This window comes from Herpailurus yagouaroundi, unplaced genomic scaffold (assembly GCF_014898765.1).
Source record: "Herpailurus yagouaroundi ecotype Mexico unplaced genomic scaffold, PumYag 196, whole genome shotgun sequence".
In the NCBI taxonomy this organism is placed as follows: Eukaryota; Metazoa; Chordata; class Mammalia; order Carnivora; family Felidae; genus Herpailurus; species Herpailurus yagouaroundi.
Genome location: NW_024412427.1, coordinates 1756017 through 1779492, shown reverse-complemented (window position 1 = coordinate 1779492; position 23476 = coordinate 1756017). Strand labels below are relative to the sequence as shown.

At 40.7% G+C, this 23476-nt stretch overlaps 2 protein-coding genes across 4 annotated transcripts in view; one reads left to right on the top strand and one right to left on the bottom strand.

Annotated features, from left to right (window-relative positions):
* WFDC10B (WAP four-disulfide core domain 10B) overlaps positions 1–23476 on the bottom strand; it is a 69527-nt gene that overhangs the window by 24974 nt on the left and 21077 nt on the right. The window contains exon 2 of one of the 3 annotated variants that reach the window (XR_005781952.1): positions 4846–5062. The exons of the other annotated variants lie outside the window; for them this stretch is intronic. The gene's annotated coding sequence lies outside the window, so the exon portion shown is untranslated. Of the gene's footprint in view, positions 1–4845; positions 5063–23476 lie in introns of those variants that run through there. 3 annotated transcript variants of the gene reach the window in all.
* Positions 13733–19749, top strand: SPINT4 (serine peptidase inhibitor, Kunitz type 4). Its single transcript, XM_040446926.1, is given in 3 exon segments — positions 13733–13948; positions 14663–14793; positions 14795–19749. Coding segments are annotated over 3 exon segments (297 nt in total). The 5' UTR covers positions 13733–13833; the 3' UTR covers positions 14846–19749.

The window sequence follows — 23476 nt, the reverse complement described above, 5'->3', positions numbered from 1 at the left end:
TTGATAAATGGTGAGAAGTGGAGTCCAGTGGAGGAATTTACGTGCATGAATACCACCTTGTTCAGACCCTGGTGAGTCAGCCATGCTAACTCCTCTGCACCTTGTAGATGATTAGGCACTCTGACCACACCCTGGCTCTCCTTCAGTGCATCCACATTGTCACGTAATCCACGGCCTGCACAGTGGGAAGACACTGAGCCTGTAATAAGAACCCAGGGGTTCTATCCAGGTGAGAGGTAACAGGTGGCTGGTGCAACTATATAGAGTATTTTTATTGCAGTTTCAGGGTTGTGTGGCTACAGGTATATGAGCCGTAGCAAGCCTCATCTTAAGCATTGCCCAGAGAGACAAGACTTCATCTTCGACTAGCAGAAAAACACTGCCATAGACCTGAGTGTGTCTTCTATAGAAATAGACATCCCCATCCTGTTATCTTCTGGTAGGCTCAGCTAAGACTGTGCCCTTTGATGTATTGCATTAACTGTGGTATCTGTTAGATCCCCATGTCAGAATGTTTGCTCTCCCCAATCCTGCAGCCTGTCCTCTGGAGAACCGTTCCCCTCGACTGGCCACTACTGCTCTGGAGGAGCTGGTGTTGGCTGGGAAGCTCAAGTGAGGAAGGAGATAGCAGTGCCAGTGAGGACCTGAGAAAAATGCTCATCTTATTCCCAGAAAGTGCTGTGTTCAGCTGCCTATGGCGGTAAAATGGGCAGAACAGCCCCGGCATACCTTGCCAGTGTCTTCCATATAATCTGGGCTCTGGTGGGCGTGGCCAAGGGCTTCCAACTTTTTAAATGTGCGCTAATGTTTTAGCCATGCTTCACTTCATTTGGTCCCCATAGCAGCCATTATACCCAGTTTACAGGCAAGGAAACTGAGGATCATAAAGTCACATGCACAGCATTAACCAACGGGTCAGTGGTGGAGCTAGTATATAGGAATGTAAGTGCTTTAGGTCCTAGCTGCTCTGGGACTCAGTCCAGCTTTGTCCCTGCTGGCCTGGGGGAGCTGGGCATTTCCAACTCCTTGGGGACTCAGTCTCTTCATTTATAAATGGAGCTGAATAACACCTACCTTCAGGAGTGTCATGAGACCAAATGAGATGATGCAGGTAAAGCATGTACCACAGCACCTGATAGAGAGTCTGAGGAGAAGGTTACCATCATTGTTCACGTCTTCTCAATCCTTCTTTTATCCAAAATTCTTGTTTTAGAAAAGAATCAAAGTGTATCTTCCATCTGAAACTCTATGTTTTTAAAAAATTTCTCTAGGTTCCAAATAAATTAGCTCCCAGAGAAGATAAGCGGCATGTCTCTGACCTTGGAAACATCTAAGACGGAATCAAGCATAGTTGTGGAAAGTACTCCATCCCTGAGAGATAATATAATTAAACCACGTGATGAAGAACCAGATAATTCAACAATGATCTTGGTTCCTCTACTAAGCCTCCAGCAACTAGGGAAGATGTTTCTTCCCCTGCAAATCCCATGGGAATATGCCAACTTGGAAATTTGTGGTCACCTAGTCCCACGATACCACTCCCGCAACCACATCCCATCCAAATGAATTTATTCCAAGATAAATTTATCACAATTCCATGTTGCACTCTTCTCTTCTGTTTCCCCCTTTCTAATCCAGCTGATCTCTGGTGACCCCTGACCCTGAGCTGGAAACATTGTTCAAAAACTCTACAGGCTCCTTCACTGCCATGAGCTCACCTGATGTGGTTCAAGGTGACCTCTCACACTAAGAGTGGCCGGTTCAAACTATAGCTACCACTGTTTGAATCACCTGAGTTTGTTCTGTCCCTTATAAGAACACTGATCACAGGAGGCGATTTAAAGGTGAATTTATATTGGGGCACCTCGGTGGCTCAGTCAGTTGAGCATCCAACTTTGGCTCAGGTCATGATCTTGAAGTTCACGAGTTCAAGCCCCACATTGGGCTTTGTGCTGACAGCTCAGAGCCTCGAAACTGCATTAGATTCTGTGTTTTCCTCTCTCTCTGCCTCTCTCCCTCCCTCTCTCTCTCTCTCTCTCTCTCAAAAATGAATTTAAAAATTTAAAATATATACATATAAATTTATATTAATTACAACTCAGTAAAATGAAATATTCCATCAGCTCCCTAGTCTAATCACATTTCAAGTGCTCAATAACCGCCCTTCGCTTGTAGCTACTGTATTGAACAATGCAAACAGAACATTTCCAACATGGCGGAAAGTTCTATTGGAAACGTTGCTTTGAGTTATATGGAGCTAATGTCTAAATAATAATGGGAAAATAAAGATCATGATGTCAGAGAATTTTACAAGGGTTTACTATTATAGAAGTTTTTATTTTACATTTAATGTGTTAGCATTTAGTTCCAATTATTTGTAAGGAAATAAAATTCGAGGATATGTGCTAATTGTCGAAGCATGTATTTGAACTTTTTACTCTGCTATAGTATAACAGTGTAATATGAAAAGAACCTGAGGTAGGGACAGGCAGTGAAGACATTGGGAAAATGAAGATCTTCTATCTCATAGCCACCCACACTGCGGATTTTCCAACTGAAGGAATTGGGAGTGATACAGGAATGGGCCCATGTTTTTGGAGGATTAGATGAGTGTTGGACTGGAAGGCCCACAGCCATCAAACCAAGTGAAAACTGTTACTAAAAGTGGTGTGGATAGTCATCAATATTACTTATAAATGTAAAATATTTGATCAACTTTAATTTTCAACAATAGGAGACTAGTGATGTAGATTATGATAGATCCCTGGTGTGAAACAAATGTACTTATGACAGGCTGTGAAATGGAACTTTGTCCTTTGTCTCATAGATTTTAGCTGAGACTTTGTAGCTACAGACAATTATCGACGAGTGCCCACCCATTCTAAAGAGAAGTGTGAAATACCTGAAGATGAAAGTATTTACAAGTGGCCACGGTGGGTCCAATGGCCACCCTTAACCTCTAGCCATCCAAGAGAAGGTTAGATCTTTAATGTAGAGAGGGTTCGTGAACCCTCATAGAACTAAGGAATGCTGTGCTCCCCTCCACCCTGCCTAATGAGAGGCTTTAGAGGAATCAACCATTCACAGGTGAGTTGAATCTTCTGCCCGAAGAGACATTGACATTCCAGCCCCAAGCTGGGTGCAGATGAACTTCAGGAAGAGGAGATCCCCTACCCTGCTGCTGTCCAAGCAGAGCATATAAGAGTGCTTAGAAGAGATTGAGATGTGTCCTCTGAGGTCGAAAGGCATAGAGACTATTGTCTAGATGATGAGAGGTGATGGGAGATGTCTTCCCATCCAGAGTCTGAAAAAGCTAGGAAGCCTGAGGCTTTTTGTGAGCCAAGGAAATAACAGAAGTATCCAGGCTTGGGACATTTAGGAAAAACTTCAGCAAGAAGGCTACGAGCTGTGGATACCTTGAGTGTGTGTTGCCAGGGGCAGTTCGAGAAGAAGTTAGCATAAAGTGCTTCACCTCATCAGGGAATGCTGCAGTCTGGAACTGAAAATGGCCCTCGGACTGAGGGGGATGGGTATGGACATGCCTTAAGAAAGGCTAGATTAGAAATCTTCCAAAGACTCATCAACCCAAGATTCCCAGTTCCCCTTCTGTCTTACCACAGATCTTTCTTCTAAGGCTCCAAGAATGTCCCCAACAATGGCAATTGTGTTCTACCAGTTTGGGGTTTTTTGTTTTGTTTTGTTTTTGTGTGGTTTTTTTGGGTTTTTAGTATCCCAGGGCAGAATTCCTCTACCAAATGTCAAAAAAACCGTACCTAGTTTATGGAATAAGACTGCCAAGTGGCCACTTTGTGCTTCTTATTTCACTGAACAAATCAAAAGAAGTTGCCCTGTTGGCTGTAGTGATCAGTCACCGTTACAAAGGAGAAATAAGACTGCTACTCAACAGTGGGGCAGGAATTAGAGCTAGAACACAGGAACTTTCTAGGTCTGGCATAGTAGAAGATAACAGCAACCAATACAGACAGAGCCATGAAGAGCTCACACGCTTCAGAAATGAGGATTTGGGGGGTGCCTAAGGGGCTCAGTCGGTTAAGCGTCTGACTTTGGCTCAGGTCATGATCTCACGGTTGGTGAGTTCGAGACCCGCATCGGGCTCTGGGCTGACAGCTTGGAGCCTGGAACCCGCTTTGGATTCTGTCTGTGTCTCCCTCTGTCTGCCCCTCTGCTGCTTGCACTCTGTCTGTTGCATTGTCTCAAAAATAAATAAAAACATTAAAAAAAAATTTTTTTAAAGAAATGAGGATTTGGAACATTCTACCAGGTGAGAAAAACAACAACATTAATCAGCTGATGCATTGCTGGCTGAAAGCAAGGGAATGTGGATGAATAGTGTGAGGAGGAAGTCAAAAATATCAGCCATGACTTTCTGATCAGAAAAGAGGACCATAATTTTCTCTTCCTTGCTATACTATGGATGTTTATAAATATAAATGTCATTGGGGCGCCTGGGTGGCGCAGTCGGTTGGGCGTCCGACTTCAGCCAGGTCACGATCTCGCGGTCCGTGGGTTCGAGCCCTGTGTCGGGCTCTGGGCTGATGGCTCAGAGCCTGGAGCCTGTTTCCGATTCTGTGTCTCCCTCTCTCTCTGCCCCTCCCCCGTTCATGCTCTGTCTCTCTCTATCCCAAAAATAAATAAACGTTGAAAAAAAAAATTTTTTTTTAAATAAATGTCATTAATATTGTATGTGTGTGTTTATTTTAGTTATTTTCCATCTCCCATGTTCTTCTACTATTTTATATTATGTGAGCAGGTAATATTTACATTAGAATTTTTTGCATGGGTGTTTTAGTCAGCATTGTTCCATAACAATCCCCCACCAGTAAATCTCAGTGACAGCAACAACAAAAGCTTATTTCTCTCTCAGACATAAGAAGGAAAACAGATGTCTAACTAGTCTAAACTGGATTTGACTGAGCTTAGATCTGGGCCAAGGGTAGAGTCAACTTTTGATCCTTGTGTCTCTCATTCTTCTTGGACCAATTGTTTCTCAAGAAACACTCTTCTTGTGGCAAAATGCAGAGCTCAAAAGAGGAAATCCAACCTGCAAGCATATTTCAAGCCTGATATTATTCTTTGACTAAAGCAAACAAAAGGATCAAGTCCAAAGTCAAAGACCTAGAAAATACAGAGGGAGTACAGTCTGTCCACCTGGAGGCCATTGGAAGAGGGTCGATCTATAATAATGGATTTCAGGGGCACCTGGGTGGCTCAGTCGGTTAAGTGCCTGACTTCGGCTCAGGTCATGATCCCACGGTTTGTGGATTTGAGCCCCACATTGGGCTCTGTGCTGACAGCTCAGAGCCTGGAGTCTGCTTCGGATTCTGTGTCTCTCTCTCCGCCCCTCCCCTGCTTGTGCTCTGTGTCTCTCTTTCTCAAAAATAAATAAACATTAAAATTTTTAAAATAATAATAATAATAATAATAATAATAATAATAATAATGGATTTGATAAGGTTAACAAGAAAGAGGTTAACTTAATTACTATAAATGCATATGCATCCAGTGTATTCACACTTTGCATTTCAAAATAGAGAAAAGTCCCTTCTGAATGACTCTGAAATTTTTAGAATACTATGATAGTATAAAGAGTGTGAACATTATACTGGAAGCAATGGACAGGATGGAGGGGAGCTAGGAAGACAGAAGCAGGAGGATAAGGAATAAGGCTGTCTGTACCTCTTATATTCCACCATTTAAGTAATGTGAAAGAAGCAAAGCCCTAATGAGGTATTCTCTGTAGAGATGGTGAATAAGTGAAAAAAAAATTGTAGTCCAAAAGAGCAAAAGGAAGAGTAAAGGGAAGGTGGTGAAGCCAAAAATAGGGATCAGAGATTTCGCCTTTGTTGGAATCTAGGACTCTCCTGATGGGAACTTTTACTAAGTCCTTTTGTGTCCCATCTACACATCCTTATTGGAACAAACTTTTTCAATTCAACCAGAACTAAGTGAGTGTCTGGATAAGTACAAGGAATTATTTCAGTGAAGGATCTTAAATGGGAGTTTGACTGCAGCACAAGAATGCTACATAATAGAGGTATAAAGGAACTTGAAGGCCTTAGGAAAACTGTGTATTGATTCAAGATACAAATGACAAATATAGTAGTGTATGCATATGGCTGAGTTGCTTAAGAAAACTTTAATGCAGCAATCAATCAGAGAAGCTGGTCCTGGAAGTTGAACACCCAAGAAGGGAGTTCAGGGCAGAAACTTTCCATTAGACAAATCCAGGGAATCTTTTGGAGCAGTGGTGGGAAGGGCTGTTTAAGCAAGTAGTATTAGGCTAATAAATAAAATATCTTGCATCGGCATTGACCAAGAGAACGGAAAGAAGTCACAGTGACATTGGGACAAAATTATTCCTGTGGAGCTATGACTTTAGATCTTTTCCCAGTTAGCCTTGAGTGCTCTGCTCCTAGTGACTTGGCATAACAGTTTCCATATGAATACAACAGAAAAAGGTTAGAAGCCCAGGGGCACAGTCCTAAGGTAGAAATGCATACTGAGTGTACATACAGAGTGTATACAATATGGGTACAGTGGCAAGATACAGTAAGATCCTTGGAACATATCTAAGAATGCTCCTGAGAGCTAGATTTGTTCCCAACAGATCAAGTTTGTTTTTCTGGAGTTCAAATGCTAAAAACTCCCTGAGTCCAGGGGTATCTGCTTGTAATTCCCTCATTTACCATAGGCACAAAACATGTGGTGGGCACAAGGGTTGAGATGGTGGGACAAACAGTAAACGGAGGATATGAGGATGAGCTCCTAGGTTCGGAAGTCCCAAGAGTTACAAGGACAGCAACACGACAACTCAAGCAGCCTTAATAGGAAGAGATATGAAGAGAGACTTGGAATTGTAGTCATCATTCGTCCCAAATTTTGCAAACAATTGGCACTAGCTACCTCTGTTCACTTGGAAATCAAAGAAAACCCTTATTTCTAAGCCATCACTCATGTAAATCCACCACCAAACTCTTACCTTTTGGCTTAGTCATCTATGGCTCTTAAAACCTAACAGCACGACCTCTGAACTCATGTGCTTTGTGAGGTTCCTACTTTGAGAATGTACAAGTTCTCTCACGTGCCTTTTCGGTAGGAAAGCTATAGTAATAGCCACTGCAGTCTCCCTGTGAACTTCTGGCAACTTGGGTGTCAAGCTCCAAGTACGATCTGAAATGCTCCAGAAAAATGCCCAATTGCCTTGGGCTCAGCACAAGGAAGGAAGGAAAGGAAAGAGTGAGGGTGTTCTTTTGATGGAGGAGTACTGGGAGCCCCAAAGGTCCCTGCTCTAAAAAGACTCAAGGAGAAAAAGTACACAACAAAACAAGTAAGATCCCAACAACTAGGACTTATTAAATTGCTAACTTTGGGTCAGACACTGTATACTTGCTATCAGCCAACTCCATGACTCCTGGGCCCTGGGATTTGTCAAAGAAAAGGAGAGGCATGTACCAGGGTCTGGGAAGGAAATCAGGGCCATAATAACCCAACCCCAGAGGCTGGCCCCAGACTCCTTGACTGCAGGGGGTTTCATAGCTCCACCTAATATCAAATTTGCACCCCCATTTTTGTCCATGGAACCAACAAACAGGCATCAAGCTTTTCATGGCCAGGTTCTACCATGTCTGGGCCCACAGCTCCATCATGGCGGTGCCAAGCAGCTGAAATACTTCTCTTCACCCAGTTGCCCACTGTTGTTTAACCATATATTGATTTTATTACCTACCACCTCAGATCTATTTCCCTTTTTACCCTCAAACTCCTGGTTGGACAGACACAATTCACATTCCTTCTTCCCACAACCTTAGAACCAGAAGGATCTGTGCAATTATTTGGTCTAATCTCTGCATTTTAAAGTTAGGGGCACCTGGGTGGCTCAGTCGGTTAAGCGTCCGACTTCGGCTCAGGTCATGATCTCAGGGTTCGTGGGTTTGAGCCCCACATTGGGCCCTGTGCTAACTGCTCAGAGCCTGGAACCTGCTTCAGATTCTGTATCTCCCACTCTCTCTGCCCCTCCCCTATTCATGCTCTGTCTCCCTCTCTCTCAAAAATAAGCAAACATTAAAAAAAAATTAAAGTTAGAATAACTGATAGAGAAAGGGAGGATATGTTCGAGGCCACATAAAAAGAAAGTGGCATTGGTAGAGTCAAAGCACAGTATCTTGGGTCTTGCTTTGTCCCCATGGGTTTAATGGGCTGTACTGATGCAGAAGCATGCGGTACACTTCTCTTGCTTTCAGACCCCTTGTAACATAGTGTCCATACTCAAGTATGCAGAACTCCTTCACCTGCAGCATGTACTCATGCAACCAAGTTTTAGAGTCCCACCTCTTCTCTCATAGCCAAGCTTTCAAGACTTAACCTGGGAACTCTGAAGTATCAGGAGCAGTGGCCCAGGAAGCAGTTGGGATTCCATGAAGCTCTGATAGCATTAGCTTCATGGTGGTCCCCCTGCCAGGCACACACTTCCTGACTCAGGGGGATTTGTCTGCACTATTGGTATGTCCACTCTCACCATCAACCGGGGTCAGTTTTATTAAGCTTTTCATACACAAAGTACCTAGTTACTTACTCCCTTGGGCCGCTTTCCAGAAAACCATCCACTCAGAGAAGTCAGAGATAGATCCTACATTCCATCAGCCTTTTGTCATTAGGCATTCCTTCCTAAACTGAGAGCGAAACTGTGGGTTCTGATTACAGGAAAGAATACCTCCCTAGTGCATTAGGAATTCCTGACCTAGAGTCTAGCCTCACAATATTCTAACACTCCTTCATGGTAAAGGCTAAGGCAAGAATGTAGCCCCTCCAGGGGTCTCAGTCCTGCTCTACTATGCCATTCAGTCTAATCATCTGGAGCAGTGAGTAAGGCACCCAGAAGGGTTCAGATGAACCTCCTACTTGATTTTATCAGGACAACATGGAAGAAATTTCATCTGAGATAAGATTATCCTTTTAGGCTGGGATGTAGATTTTTGGTGGTTCCTCTTGCATTTAGTTCCCATCTTCCCCACTTCACTACCTCTCAGCCCTTGGGGCAGGACAGGATGTAGCTAATGAACAAAGGGGAATCTTATGTCCCCAGAGTCCCATCCCCTCCTATCCACCTTCAAAGTAGCATGATGTCCTAGAAAAAATAATTTAAGTTAATGTGAAGACCTGGGTTCAAATCAATTTACGGTTTTATTTATTGACATTCAACCTTGTTTTGAAGGATTTAAGGCAGCTTACCAGGATTCATAATACATACTATTCAAATAAATAAATTTAGCCTATCTAAGTAAGACAAAGGAAAGAAGATATAAAAATAATAAAGTATGGTAAAACTATGCAGAAGATTAGCACAGCAAATACATGCTACAAGGATCACAGACACTTGCTATGAAATATCATAACTAGGGCACCTAGGTAGTTCAATTGGTTGAGCGTCCAACTCTTGATTTCAGCTCAGGTCATGATCCCAGGGTTGTGGGATGGAGCCCTGTGTGGGGCTCCACACTGAGAATAAAGCCTGCTTAAGATTCTCTACCTTTGCTCCTCTCCTTAACCCATGCTCGCTCTCTCTCGCTCTCTCTCTCTCTCTCTCAAATAAAAAATAAATAAAATAAATATTATAAAATTAGCTCTAAGCTTTCGTAATAACAACACAACAAGGGCAGCACAATCAGTTACAACTTTTAGAGTAAGCATAAGTTTAGCCCAAAAAGATACTCAGGAACAGTGGAAATAATCATGGTAGTAAACAGCAAAAGAGACAAGCTCTTCCACATGTTCTCAAAGAGGAAAGACTGTGCAGTAAGATGGACAACACTCTCCATGATGACCTCAAGTTAGATTCCAGGAAGTTTTCTGGGGCTATTTCTCTAAGGGTTTTTAAGCATAAGCCAACAACACGCAATTCAATGACAACAGCTCTTTGGAGGCCCTACATGGTATAATCCATGGATGTGTTTCAAGAACTCAGAAGAAAAAAGGCACTAATTATCCTCTTTTTCCCCCACAGGCCTCCACAATATTGTTTTTCTTAGTCCACTTTTAGGAAGGCATTGAGAAGCAATAAATTTGAGGTCATTCTCCCCAACGAAATCTGACTTGCAAACAGATTTTGAGTTTGGCAGAAAAGACTAATTTACCATGAAACTCATGTAGTTTAAGCTCCAGATCCGTCACTTGCTTCTCTCAGGATGAGGAAAGGAAAGAACAACACCGTCTAAGCCCAGAGACAGCCATCACTGTCCCAACCCAAGATGGGGGATGGAAGGGTGGTGGGCTGGGGGGGTATATCCTAATAGCGATCTTAAGTTACTTCTGTGTTCATGTCTGGACAACCCTCACTGACAATCTGCCCCTGGTTGCACCCATCGGTCAAAATGCTCCCATGTTTGACCTCAGGCAGAAGTAGCAATAAGATGTTGCACTACAACGTGCTCGGAGCCAGAGTTCAAGGTTTCATGGCCATATCATGAACCCAAGACAGGCACAGTGAGGGTGGTGAGGACTTGGCGGAGCTGGATCAGTGGCTATTAGGCTGCAATGAGAGTCCATTAGATCCAGATCAAAGAGCTAGAATTCTCCAAGGGCTTGCCCCAGGCATGTAGCACCACCTGAACCAGAAACTATGAAGAAAGTTACAGATGTGGCTTTGCCAGTGTTATCAATCTGGAAAGGATTTTTCCCAAATAATCAGTAACTTATTTTTTTATTGAGATATAATTGAGATGTGACATTGTGTACATTTAAGGTATACAACCTGTTGATTTGATAAATTTATATATTACAATATAATTACCACTGTAGCATTAGCTAACACCTCTATCAAGTCACATAATTGTTATTTCTTTTTTGTGGTGAGAATGATTACAATCTAGTCTCTTAGCAACTTTGAAGATTATAATACAGTATTGTTGACTATAACCACTATGCTGTGTATTAGCTCTCCGGGACTATAACTTTAAATTTTTGATCAACCATGCTAGAGAAAAGACTGATTATCTTTCTGTTCTCCCTATAGAAATAAGATATTACAGAATCACTGTCATAATAAAAGGTGACCAAAGAATAATCAGCCACAAAATATAGGAAAAGGGTATTATAAAGATATTTTAAGTAATGGTAATGAAATGTTATTTTTCTAGGATTCATGATGTTTGAAATATTTATAAGCTTTTGGAAACATGTGATTTTTTTGTAATTTTTTTCATTCCAAGTACAGATTCACTTACCTACCTAATTTTTTGTCTGTAGTTTTGTATTGTTCCATTGCATTATCTTTCTTTTTTTTTAATTTTTTTAACATTTTATTTTATTTTTTGAGAGACAGAGAGAGACAGAGCACAAGCAGGGGAGGGGCAGACAGAGAGAGGAAGACACAGAATCAGAAGCAGGCTCCAAACTCTGAGCTGTCAGCACAGAGCCAACACAGGGCTCGAACTCACGAATCGCGAGATCATGACCTGAGCCAAAGTTGGAAGCTCAACTGACTGAGCCACCCAGGCGCCCCCATTGCAATCTTTTTCTAAAGTAAGGTCCCAAAATTATACAGGTTTCACGCTCCACAAAACCTGTGGTAGCCTTTTATAATAAATCAGTAGCATAATAAGTAAACTGTTTTCCCTGAATTTTGAGAACTGCTCTAGCAAATTGCTCAAACCCAAGGAGGGGATCATGGGAATGTCCAATTTATAACTGGTTGGTCAGAAGTACCCTTAATAACCTGGACTTGCCCTTGGTATCTGATGTGAGGAGAGGGGTGCGGTCTTGTCAGACTGAGCCCTTATCTGTGGGATCTGATGATATTTCCAGGTAAATAGTGTGAGAATTTAGTTAAATTGTAGGGCACCCAGCTGGTGTTACAGAATTGCTTGATGTGTGGAAACACACACACACACACACACACACACACACACACACACACCTGGTCTCAGAAGTGAGGCAGTGCTATTGTACAGTCAGGAGAGTAAAGGACACACAGGAGGAGTGTGTTTTTCCCTTATACTAACCAAAGTGATTTATAGATTCCATGCAATCCCTATCAAAATTCCAAAGGCATAATAGAAAAAACAATCCTAAAATTTGTATGGACCACAAAAGACCCCAAATAGCCAAAGTAACTTGAGAAAGATAAACAAAGCTGGAGGCACCACATTTCCTGATTTCAAACTACATTTAAAAGCTACAATAATCCAGGGTGCCTGGGTGGCTCAGTTGGTTAAGTGTCTGACTGTTGATTTCAGCTCAGGTCATGATCTCATAGTCCGTGAGATCAAGCCCCATGTTGGGCTCTGTGCACTGACAGCACAGAACCTGCTTGGAATTCTCTCTATTTCTGCTTCTCCACTGCTTGCTCTCTCTCTCTCTCTCTCTCTCTCTCTCTCTCTCTCAAAATAAATAAATTAACTTTTTTAAAAAGCTATAGTAATCAGGGGTTCCTGAGTGGCTCAGTCAGTTAAGTGTCCAGCTTTGTCTCAGGTCATGATCTCGGGTTCATGGGTTTCAGCCCCCTGTAGGGCTCTGTGCTGAGAGCTCAGAGCCTGTAGCCTGCTTCAGATTCTGTGTGTCCCGGTCTCTCTGCCCCTCCCCTGCTCACACTCTGTCTCTCTCTCTCTCTCCCAAAAATAAATAAACATTAAAAAAAATTTTTAAGCTACAGTACTCAAAACATTATTGTATTTGCATAAAAACAGACCCACAGGGTGCCTGGCTCAGTCAGTTAAGCGTTTGACTTAAGCTCAGGTCATGATCTCCCAGTTCATGAGTTCAAGCCCTACATCAGGCTCTCTGCTGTCAGTGCAGAACCCACTTCGGATCCTCTGTCTCCCTCTCTCTCTGCTCCTCCCCTGCTTGCTCTCTATCTCTCTCAAAAATAAAATAAACATTTAAAAAGAAACAGACCCATAGACCAATGAAACAGAACCAAAAGCCCAAAAATAAACCCATGCATATATGGTTAGCCAGTATTTCACGAGGGAACCAAGAATACACAATGGGAAAAGGATAGTCACTTTAATAAATGATGCTGGAAAAACTACATGTTCACGTACAAAACAATGAAATTGGACCCCTATCTTACACCACTCATGAAACTTAATTTGAAATGGATAAAGAAGAGTATAAATGTGAAAGTCAAAATTTCAAAAGTCTTACAAGAAAACAAAACTAAGAAAAAATAAATTTGTCCCATATTCCTAGGTATAGTGAGTTCAAATTTTGATTCCACTTACATAATCGATGGGTGACCTTACACATATAACTTAACCTCGGCCTCAATTTCTTCATCTATGATGGTAATAATTGCATGAAACTCACAGGGTGCCTGTGACTTTTTTGAAATTTAATGATTTTGTGTAGATAGATAGATAGATAGATAGATAGATAGATAGATAGATAGAGCCTAGCATATAGGAAGTACCATAGGGGTTAGTTACTATCATTACTATTATTGTTTTTATTACATTCTTCCTGTTTCACCAGGATCAGTCTCTTCCTTATTGTGGAAGGCTGAAGAGAAGAAAGGAAGCAAGCCTTTTTTAATTTTTGCCCTAATTATTCTATTTTCCATGATTAAACTTATGTTAGCAGCTCTGAAGCTTTAGTTTCTATAGTTTCTAGATGAACATGGGACTCACTATCAGGGGTCTAATCAGCTTGGGACCTTCAGCTTCATGGCTGGGTACCCAAGCATTCACTGTTCAACTCAACACCTAGTAATGCCCAGTCCTGGCCCTTGGGGTAAGCGGGTTCAGCCCTCTCAAGTATCAAGGCCAAAATATAACATCAGTTGATGCTAAGACTCTCCTACTTGCTGCCTGCTGCATCATGAAGCCTGCTGAGTTGGGATTTCTTCTAGGTCTCTTCATCTTCTTCTTGCTGACTACCTCATTAATGGGCAGTGTTGCTAGACTTGCTGAAATGATATGTGGAGACCTCAAAGGTATGAACCTGAAGCAGAAAATAAATCCAAAGACCAATTATGAATGAGGGAGAAAGTGGTAAAAAAGAAAATGTGATATACAGCTGGTCCATGAAGGTTCTCCTTTTGTGTTATTACCCATAGATTCTTAGTCCTTTGACTCTGGGAATTGCTTAATCTAGGGGTCTTGTGGATGTCTGGTGAGAAAAAAAAAAAAACTATGATGCAAATAACACCCTTCCAGATAGGGCCGTCTTTTGTAGGGTGTCCAAAGGACCAAAAGTATTTTGAATTAGGGGTTTTATGACAAATTTCAAAGATCTCAGACCATTCAAGAGTACATATTGAGATGAGAATAAAGGGGGGGTTGGATACTGAGAAAAAGGGCATTTTCAATATCTTGGCTCCCAGTGCATAGAGAACACTTGAACACATGGCCCCTGTTTTAATAAGCTCACAATGTAGATGTGAAAGATAATGAAGCTTTCTTCCACAGATCATGAGTACAGGCTTTGTGCTTCTGGAGCATGGGAAGGTGGCAGAGTCTATCCTGCAAGTCAGACACCCTAAACTCTGGCCCAGCCACTTAGCAAATGTGGGCTCTTGGTCAAGTCACTCAATCACTTACCACCCATTTCCAAACTAACATGAGGAATTTCTAAGGGCCCTGGAAGGCAAGATCTCCTGCTGAGTCCGAACTAATTCCCCCTAACTCAATGGGAACCTCTCATGCAGATCCTTGCAAAATGGATATGAATCCTGGCAGCTGTTTTGAAATTCACTTTAGATTTTTCTACAACCAAACCTCCAAAAGATGTGAAAGTTTTATCTTCACTGGCTGTAATGGCAACCTTAACAACTACAAGCCTTAAATTAGAATGTGACATAGCCTGTGTTGAAGAATACAGAATAAAGTAAGGAGTCCCATCTTGCCCTTGGTCCTTGGGGGAGAGGAAAAGGAGGGGCTCTGAGATCCTAGGATCCCTGGTTGGGATGGGAAGAGGGAGGATTGTCCTAACCAAAAAGTTTAATAGTTGGGTTGGACCTCAGGATCATTTGTCATTTTTCAGTTAGGAAATCAAAAGTCCAGAGGAAAAATAGTAGTCACCAGTTATCAGATAATTACCGTGTGCCAGGCGCTGCCCTAAGCAATTTACATGTATTGATACAATTTAAAATTAAAATCACCCTAAGGTAGATTTGTATTATTAAAGTGGCAGATTAAGAAACCAACTCCAGTAGAGGTAACTAACTGGCCCAAGTTCACATTAAATGACATACCAAGGTTTCTAACCAGATTTGATGGTCACCTACAGCTTGACCATTTTACATGCACAGGTTCACCCAAACCCAATCCTTGTGATCCTAGACCTGTGATCTCTCCATAGCAATATCCTGTTTTATACAACTAAGCTCTCAGCCCAAATTTGACCATTCCCCAGTCATCGGAACTAGAAGAAGGTCTATGGAGGCTAACAAGGCTATGGTATGGCTGATTTCTAGGAGAGTGAGTTGGAAAGTAACCTTGGGTGTAACTCAAAAACGAAAATTTTGTTTTATTTATTTAATATTCCTAGTGAATTTTTGCAATGCCTGGAACATAGTAGACAATGACTAAGTTTTAAGGGAATGAAAGAGTAAGAGATCAATCAATGGAACAGGGGGGACATTGAAAGATATGGCATCCTCAGGACTTCCCCTGGGATAAAAATGACTTAAATTAATCGAGGGAGACTTTTCAAAACCTATAACGCAGATTTTTGTTGTTTTTGTTGTTTGTTTGTTTGTTTTTGCTTAAACAGGGAAACCAAGTAAAAAAAGTCAAGAGTTGATACATCATTCTGAAACATAGCTGTAAGAAAATCCAAACCAATTTTAAGATCTTTGTAATATTTCCATAACCCTGGAAACTTCCATCTGTTTGCTATTTTCCTGACTTTAGTTTTATCTTTCTTGAGAAATAACTGTATGACCATTAAAATGAAAGCAACTTTGTGTCAGTTTTCCCTGCTCTCTGAAATGTCTCTCCCCCACCTTATCCAGAGCTGGTTCCATCCTTAGCTGCCCTCTCCCCATTGAACCATTTCTTATACATGCACACCATGTTTCAGGTGTGACAAACCAGATCTGTAGAGGTTTATATCACCTCCCTTCTCAGGTTGAACTAGTTAGTAGAACCAAAGTACCTAACTTGTGCTCCTTTTTGCCCATGAAACCAAAATGAGCAGAATGAGCCTTGAGCCTCACATGACAAATGTTTCTTTGTGACACTTCCTGATTCATGGACACCAAGTCAGGAGCTCCAGTTAGCTTAACTAGCCTCCTGACTTGATCCCTATTAAGAAGCAGTTATTTAGACACTGTTTAGTATCTCAGTCATTGAAATTTGACTTGGCTGTTCTTAGTCATTCTGGCAAAATAACTCAATTTCAATCAATGACTGTGTTTTACTACCAAGAAAATAATCACCCAGACACTAGCTGCCAAGTGTCTGAATGTAATGCTACAAGGTTCGACATGGCCATGATCTTCCCAGCTGTAGGACACTCAGCTTGACCATCTTATCTCTGAATTTATCCAAACATCCCTGTCCTGCATACCTTCCCTGTCCCTCTTATTGACCAAGTCCAATCCCTTACCTGAGAATGTATCCTGGACTATTACTAGCTAGGGCCAACATCAGAGACATTAAAAACCAGTGAGATCCTGTAACCAGGCATGCAAGCCTGGTCTTTTCTCAGTCCTAAAAATAAGAAAATTAATCCCCCAAATTGAGACCATTTTCTGCAAGAGCTCTGATTACTTCAAAATTAGGCCTTCATCCAAAGAGAGTTTACTCTGAACAGGTGAAGCCCAAATTCTGGCATGTTTCAATTTTGGTGAAGACCTGGGAATTACAAATTCTTCTTAAGCCAAATAAGCTGTTGGAGACATGCTGTGCACTCTGAAATAATAGGAACTAGGTTAACCTGACTGGTTCACATAAGTGGAAGTTCTGAGATTTTCCTTTTGCAAGTCACGAAGCTGGGTGTCCCAGAAATAGACAGTCTTTCAGACAAAATAACATATTCCCCCAGCCTGTTTGCTTCTTCTGCTAACCAAATCCTGGAAATGCTGGACAAGTAAAAAGAAGGTATATGGATATGAATAACTAAAGTCAAGACTAAGAATTTTTTAAGTTTATTTATTTGTTTTGAGAGAGAGACAGAGAGATAGACCAAGAGAGAGAGAATCCCAAGCAAACCCCGCATTGTCAGTGTGGAGCCTGGCATGGGGCCCAGATCTACAAACTGCATGTTCATGACCTGAGCCTAAATCAAGAGTTGGTTGCTTAAGTAACTGAGCCACCCAGGTGCCCCAAGACTAAGAATTTTTTGAGGAAAGAGGGCAGTGTTATCTTGGTGAGAAAAGAAATAGATGCCCAAGACAGATTGCTGGGCACCAATGGTAAAAGGAGTTGGATGAAGCTTTTGAGTTATATTATTCTCCCCACCATAAAAATCTGGATCTATCACCATCCACATCCACAAGATACTACAAGTGCAACTGATATAACAAAGTGGCGGTTCCAGAGCACAGCTATAGTAAGAAGTATATAAAAACAGGTGCAATTGGACTAGGCAGACACAGAGTTTATTGTTTATCCTTCTTCCTATACACACTGAGGGATAATGGCTAAACCAAAGAGAAAAAAAAATTGCCATAGAAAACACATCTAGGGCAGAAACGTAGAAATGTTCCCTAAGCAGGGAGGGAGACAGAGGGAAAGTGTTATTTAGGAAGTAGCAAATGAGTGTAAGTAAGACCAGATTGTATTATTGTGGAGTTTTGACTGGAATTCTCCACCACCTACTTTGAATCAACCAACAGAAGTGCAAGTTACCCCACCAACCACCCATCCACCACATACATATGAAAATTATAACAGGAAGCCTCACTAAAATGGAGTTGGGAGGTGTCAGCAGGGGGAGCTCTACCTCTCCTAGTCAATTGTAGACCAAGCAGGAAGAGACAGACTTGACCTTGCATGTGGATACTACTCTACTCTTCCTGCCTCAGGAAGAAATACTTCCCTCATCCCTTTGGGCAAGAGCTCAGCCAATGAGAAGCCACCATACTTTGAACTCCCACTATACTCCAATGCACTTTTAGTTTATAACGGCCCTCCGTACCTACTCCTTTTCTCATTAAAAAAGTGTACCTCTCCTTTGTTCCCCAAACTTGCCTACAGTTTGGCCACAGCTTGTTTGTCCAGATTACAATTCTCTTTTGTTCCCCCAATAAACCCATATTTTGCTGGTAAAATAATTGATAGTTTTTAGTTTTAAGGTTAACACACCCAATAAAAGCAAAACCGGCTCATATTTCCACAAATGATCACAAACAAAATTTGTCACAAACATGTAAACGAAGAGAAACAAGCTAAATAACCAATATTAAATAACCCAGAATTAATTGAAGGGATAAATGAAATAGACATAATTAATATTCTCAACTAGGTAAGAATGGATATGGGTAGGTTAAAGCAGGAACATATATTATCAAAGAAGAACCAATAAAAAATAATAGGATTTGGAAAATAGAAAAGGTGACCTAAATGACACAGTAACTCGAGATAAAAATAAAGGATACAGCCAAAGTACGAATTAGTGATGGTAGAAGATCAGGTCAAGGAGCTCTCTGAAATGCCAGAAAAGAATTAAAAAATTTGAAAATATGAAAATTAAGGTAGGGCGATATGGCCGAGCAGGAAACACCAGGAATCTGTCTCCCTGCCTAAACAACGATGGCACTTACAAAATATGTCTGATGGAACTATATTCAGAACTGGAGTCTACTGAGGTTTGCAACTTCCACAGGAAGGCTTAGATGGTAATTGCAATTAATTTTAATCAATTTCAGTTCTTAGCATACTAGTAGCTACACATTCTCCACCCTCATCCTGCCTTATGGCAGGCAGCTGTGCACATGTTCCTGGAGCAACTTAAACACAGCTTACAGCAGCCAGGGTAGGCAAAAAAGGATCCCCTCCTCCAAATGTCAGGGATCCATGGTCTGATCACTGATTGCTGCCTCTGATCAGAGTGCACACAAAGAAGCACCTCCTCTCATTGTTGCAAGCCCCTCCCTCTCATGCTAAAGTGACTTCCAGGTGTTTAAAGGGCCAGTGCCTTTTTTCTCTCCCTTTATTTTCCTCTGTTTCTTTTTGGGAGCCAGACATTAAAGACTAGGATGTTCAAAACAACTGTATGCACAGGGAAAATTAGAAAGTGACCATACACACCTAGGAAAAGATATGAGAACACCTTAAGTGTACATTTAAGACTGTTCCTCAGCATAGAGACAACTAAGCAATCCAAAAAGCAAATAAAACCTCACAAAAACAAGAGCAAAATAAAACAACATACCCTGGGAAAGCAAGAGAATCTGATTTCCAGAGTTAACCACATTATTAGGTTCAAATGTCCAGTCTCCACCAAAAAGAAATCACAAAGCATGCAAAGAAACACAAAAGTATGGCCCATTCAAGTCAAAATAAATAAATCAGGGGCACCTGGGTGGCTCAGTCAGTTAATCGTCCGACTCTAGATTTTAGCTCGAGTCATAACCTCACACTTCCTGAGATTGAGTCCCACGCCAGGCTCTGCGCTGACTGGGACTCTCTCTCTCCCTCTCTCTCTGCCCCTCCCCATCTCAAAATAAGTAAACTTTAAGTAAATAAATAAACAAACAAACAAACAGAAACTGCCCCCCCCCCGAAAGATCTGATGGCAGATCTGATAGACAAAGATTTTAAAACAACTGTCTTAAAGATGCTCAAAGAAATAACATGGAGAAAATCAAGAAAATAATGTATGAACAAAACAGAAATATTAATAAGGAGATTTTTTTAAATCTTTTTTTAAACTGTTTATTTTTGAGAGAGAGAGAGCACAAACTGGGGAGGGGCAGAGAGAAAGGGAGACACAGAATCTAAAGCAGGCTCCAGACTCGAGCTGTCAGCACAGAGCGCAATGCGGGGCTTGAACCCATGAACTGTGAGATCATAACCTGAGCCAAAGTTGGACGCTCAACCAACTGAGCCACCCAGGCGTCCCTATATTTTTTTAAATCTTTAAAAAAAAAAAACTTAAAAGAAATGCTGAAGCTAAAAAGTACAATAACTGAAATGAAATTTTCAGTAGAGGGATTCAAAGGCAGATTGAAGAAGACAGAAGAAAAAAAGAAATAAACATGAAGATAGAACCATGGAAATTATCAAGTCTAAAGAGGAGAAAGAAAAAAGGTTGATAAAAGTGAACAAAACCTTAGAGATGTTTGGACACCATTAAACAAACCAAGATATGCATCGTGGGAGAAGAAGAAGAAGAAGAAGAAGAAGAAGAAGAAGAAGAAGAAGAAGAAAAAGAAGGGGAAGAAGGAGGAGGAGGAGGAGGAGGAGGGGGAGGAGGAGGAGGAGAAGAAGAAGAAGAAAGAAGAAGAAGAAAAAGAAGAAGAAGGGAGAAGGCCAGAGATACTGTTTGAAGAAATAATGACTGAAAACTTCCCAAGTTTGATGAAAGATAGGATTATAAATATCCAAGAAGTTCAACAAACTACAAATAAGATGAACTCAAAGAAATGCACACTGAGACACATTATAATCAAACTTTCAAAAGCTAAAGACAAAGAGAGAATCTTTAAAGCAGCAAGAGAAAAGTGACACATCACATACAAGGGATCTTCATTAAGATAACAATAGATTTCTCATCAGAAACTTTAGAAGCCAGTAGGCAGTGGGCTAATACAGTAAAAATGCCAGAAGAAAAAAACCATCAACCAAGAATCCTATATCCAGCAATAATGTCCTTTTAAAGAGGAGGAGATAGGGGATCAACCAAGATGGCAATATAGGATTCTCCTGAACTCCCCTCCCACCTTGAACACTGAATGTACAGCTACACATGGAACAATTACTTCTGAAAAAAAAAGCCAGAAACTAGCTGAGTGATTCCTATACACTGGGCAAATGACAACATACTCATATTGAAACAGGTAGAAAAGCCTGAGACACTCTCATCATAAATGCCACCGCTAAAATAATACATAAATAAATAAATAAATAAATAAATAAATAAATAAATAAATCCCACCCCTAGCACAGTGCCATACAATCAGGAAGGAACTCCCAACTCCCAGCCTTTTGAGGAGCAAAGTGTTTCAAGCCCAAATTTAGTGCCCCACCTAAGGAATGGGCCCCCAGAACACTAATTCTGAAAGACAGTGAGATTTGCATCAACAAGACCTACAAGATTATAGCAAACAGCAAAAGAAGCAGTTAATGGGTGCATGAGCATGGCAAGACCCTCCCCTGAAGATCAGCACCAAGTTCATGCTGTGCCAGGTCCCCAAAATTTGGAGTTTTGATACCAGCTCCCCAAAATGTGGAGCCTGCTTTGGATTTTCTGTCTCCCTCTCTCTCTCTACCCCTCCTCTGTGCATTCTATCTCAAAAATAAATAAATAAACATTAAAAAACAAAGAAAGGAATAGAGAAAATCTCCAGAAACAACAACTTTACAGGTAATACAGTGGCATTAAATTCATATCTATCGATAATCACTGAATGTAAATGGACTAAATGCTCCAATCAAAAGACATAGGGTATCAGAATGGATTAATAATAAAAAAAAGACCCATCCATATGCTGCCTACAAAAGACTCATTTTAGACCTAAAGCCATCCCCAGATTGAAAGTGAGGGGATAGGGGCGCCTGGGTGGCGCAGTCGGTTAAGCGTCTGACTTCAGCCAGGTCACGATCTCGCGGTCCGTGAGTTCAAGCCCCGCGTCAGGCTCTGGGCTGATGGCTCAGAGCTTGGAGCCTGTTTCCGATTCTGTGTCTCCCTCTCTCTCTGCCCCTCCCCCGTTCATGCTCTCTCTCTGTCCCAAAAATAAAATAAACGTTGAAAAAAAAATTAAAAAAAAAAAGAAAGTGAGGGGATAGAGAACCATCTATCATGCTAATTGACTTCAAAAGAAAGCCAGAGTAGTCATACTTATATCAGGCAAACTAGGTTTTAAACCAAATACTGTAATATGAAATGAAGAAGGGTAATATATCATAACTAAGGGGTCTATCCAACAAGAAAAATGTAACAATTGTAAATATTTATGCCCCCAACTTGAAACACCCAAATAGATAAATCAATTAACCACAAACATAAAGAAATTTATTGATAATGATAAATTAATAGTAGGGAACTTTAACATCTCACTAACAACAATGGACAGATCATCTAAGCAGAAAATAAACAAGGAAACAATGGCTTTGAATGACACACTGGACCAGATGGACTTAAGAGACATATTCAGAACATTTCATCCTAAAACAGCAGAAAACACACTCTTTTTCAATGTACATGGAACATTCTCCAGAATACAGCACATACTGGGTCACAAATCAAGCCTCAACATGTATGAAGGTTGAGATCAAAACATGCGTATTTTCAGACCATATCACTATGAAACTTGAAGTCAACCACAAGAAAAAAATTTTGGAAGTAAACCAAAAGAGACTTTTTTTCAATTTTTTTTCAATGTTTTATTTAAATTCTAGTTTATTAACATATAGTGTAGCATTGGTTTTGGAAGTATAATTTAGTGATTCATCACTTACATATAACACCCCGTGCTCAACACAACAAGTGCCCTCCTTAGTACCCATCAACCATTCAACCCATCCCCTGCCCACTTCCACTCCATCAACCCTCAGTTTGTTCTCTTATGGTTTGCTTCCCTCTCTTTTTTTTTTCTCTATGTTCATCTGATTTGTTGTTTAAATTCCACGAATGAGTGAAATCATATGGTATTTGTCTTTCCTGATTGACTTATTTCTCTTAGCATAATACACTGTAGCTCCATCCATGTCATTGCAAATGGCAAGATTTCATTCTTTTTGATCGCTGAGTAATATTCCATTGTATATATACACCATATCTTCTTTATCAAGAGACTCTTAATCACTAAATTCTACTCTTGAAACCAATATTACACTATTATATTAACTAACTAGAATTTAAGTAAAAATTTGAAAAAAATAAATAAAATAAAATACTCCATTATACACATATATAATGGACTATCATTCAGCCATGAAAAAGAAGGAAATCTCCCCACTTGCAATAACATGGATAGACTTTGAGGGCATTATGCTAAGTGAAATAAATCAGACAGACAGAGGAAAACAAATGCTATATAATAATACCTATACGTAGAATCTTAAAAAGCCAAACTCTTAAATACAAAGAGTATAATGGTGGTTTCCAGGGCTGGGGGCTGGGGAAATTAGGGAGATTTTTATTTAATGATACAAACACTCAAATAATAGATAAGTAAGTCCTGGAGATCTAATGCACAGCATAGTGATTATAGTCAACAATAACCATATTGCAATATGTGAACGTATCAGATCATCATGTTGTATGCCTTAAACTCATACAGTGTTAAATGTCAATTATATCTCAAAGAAAGAAAGAAAGAAAGAAAGAAAGAAAGAAAGAAAGAAAGAAA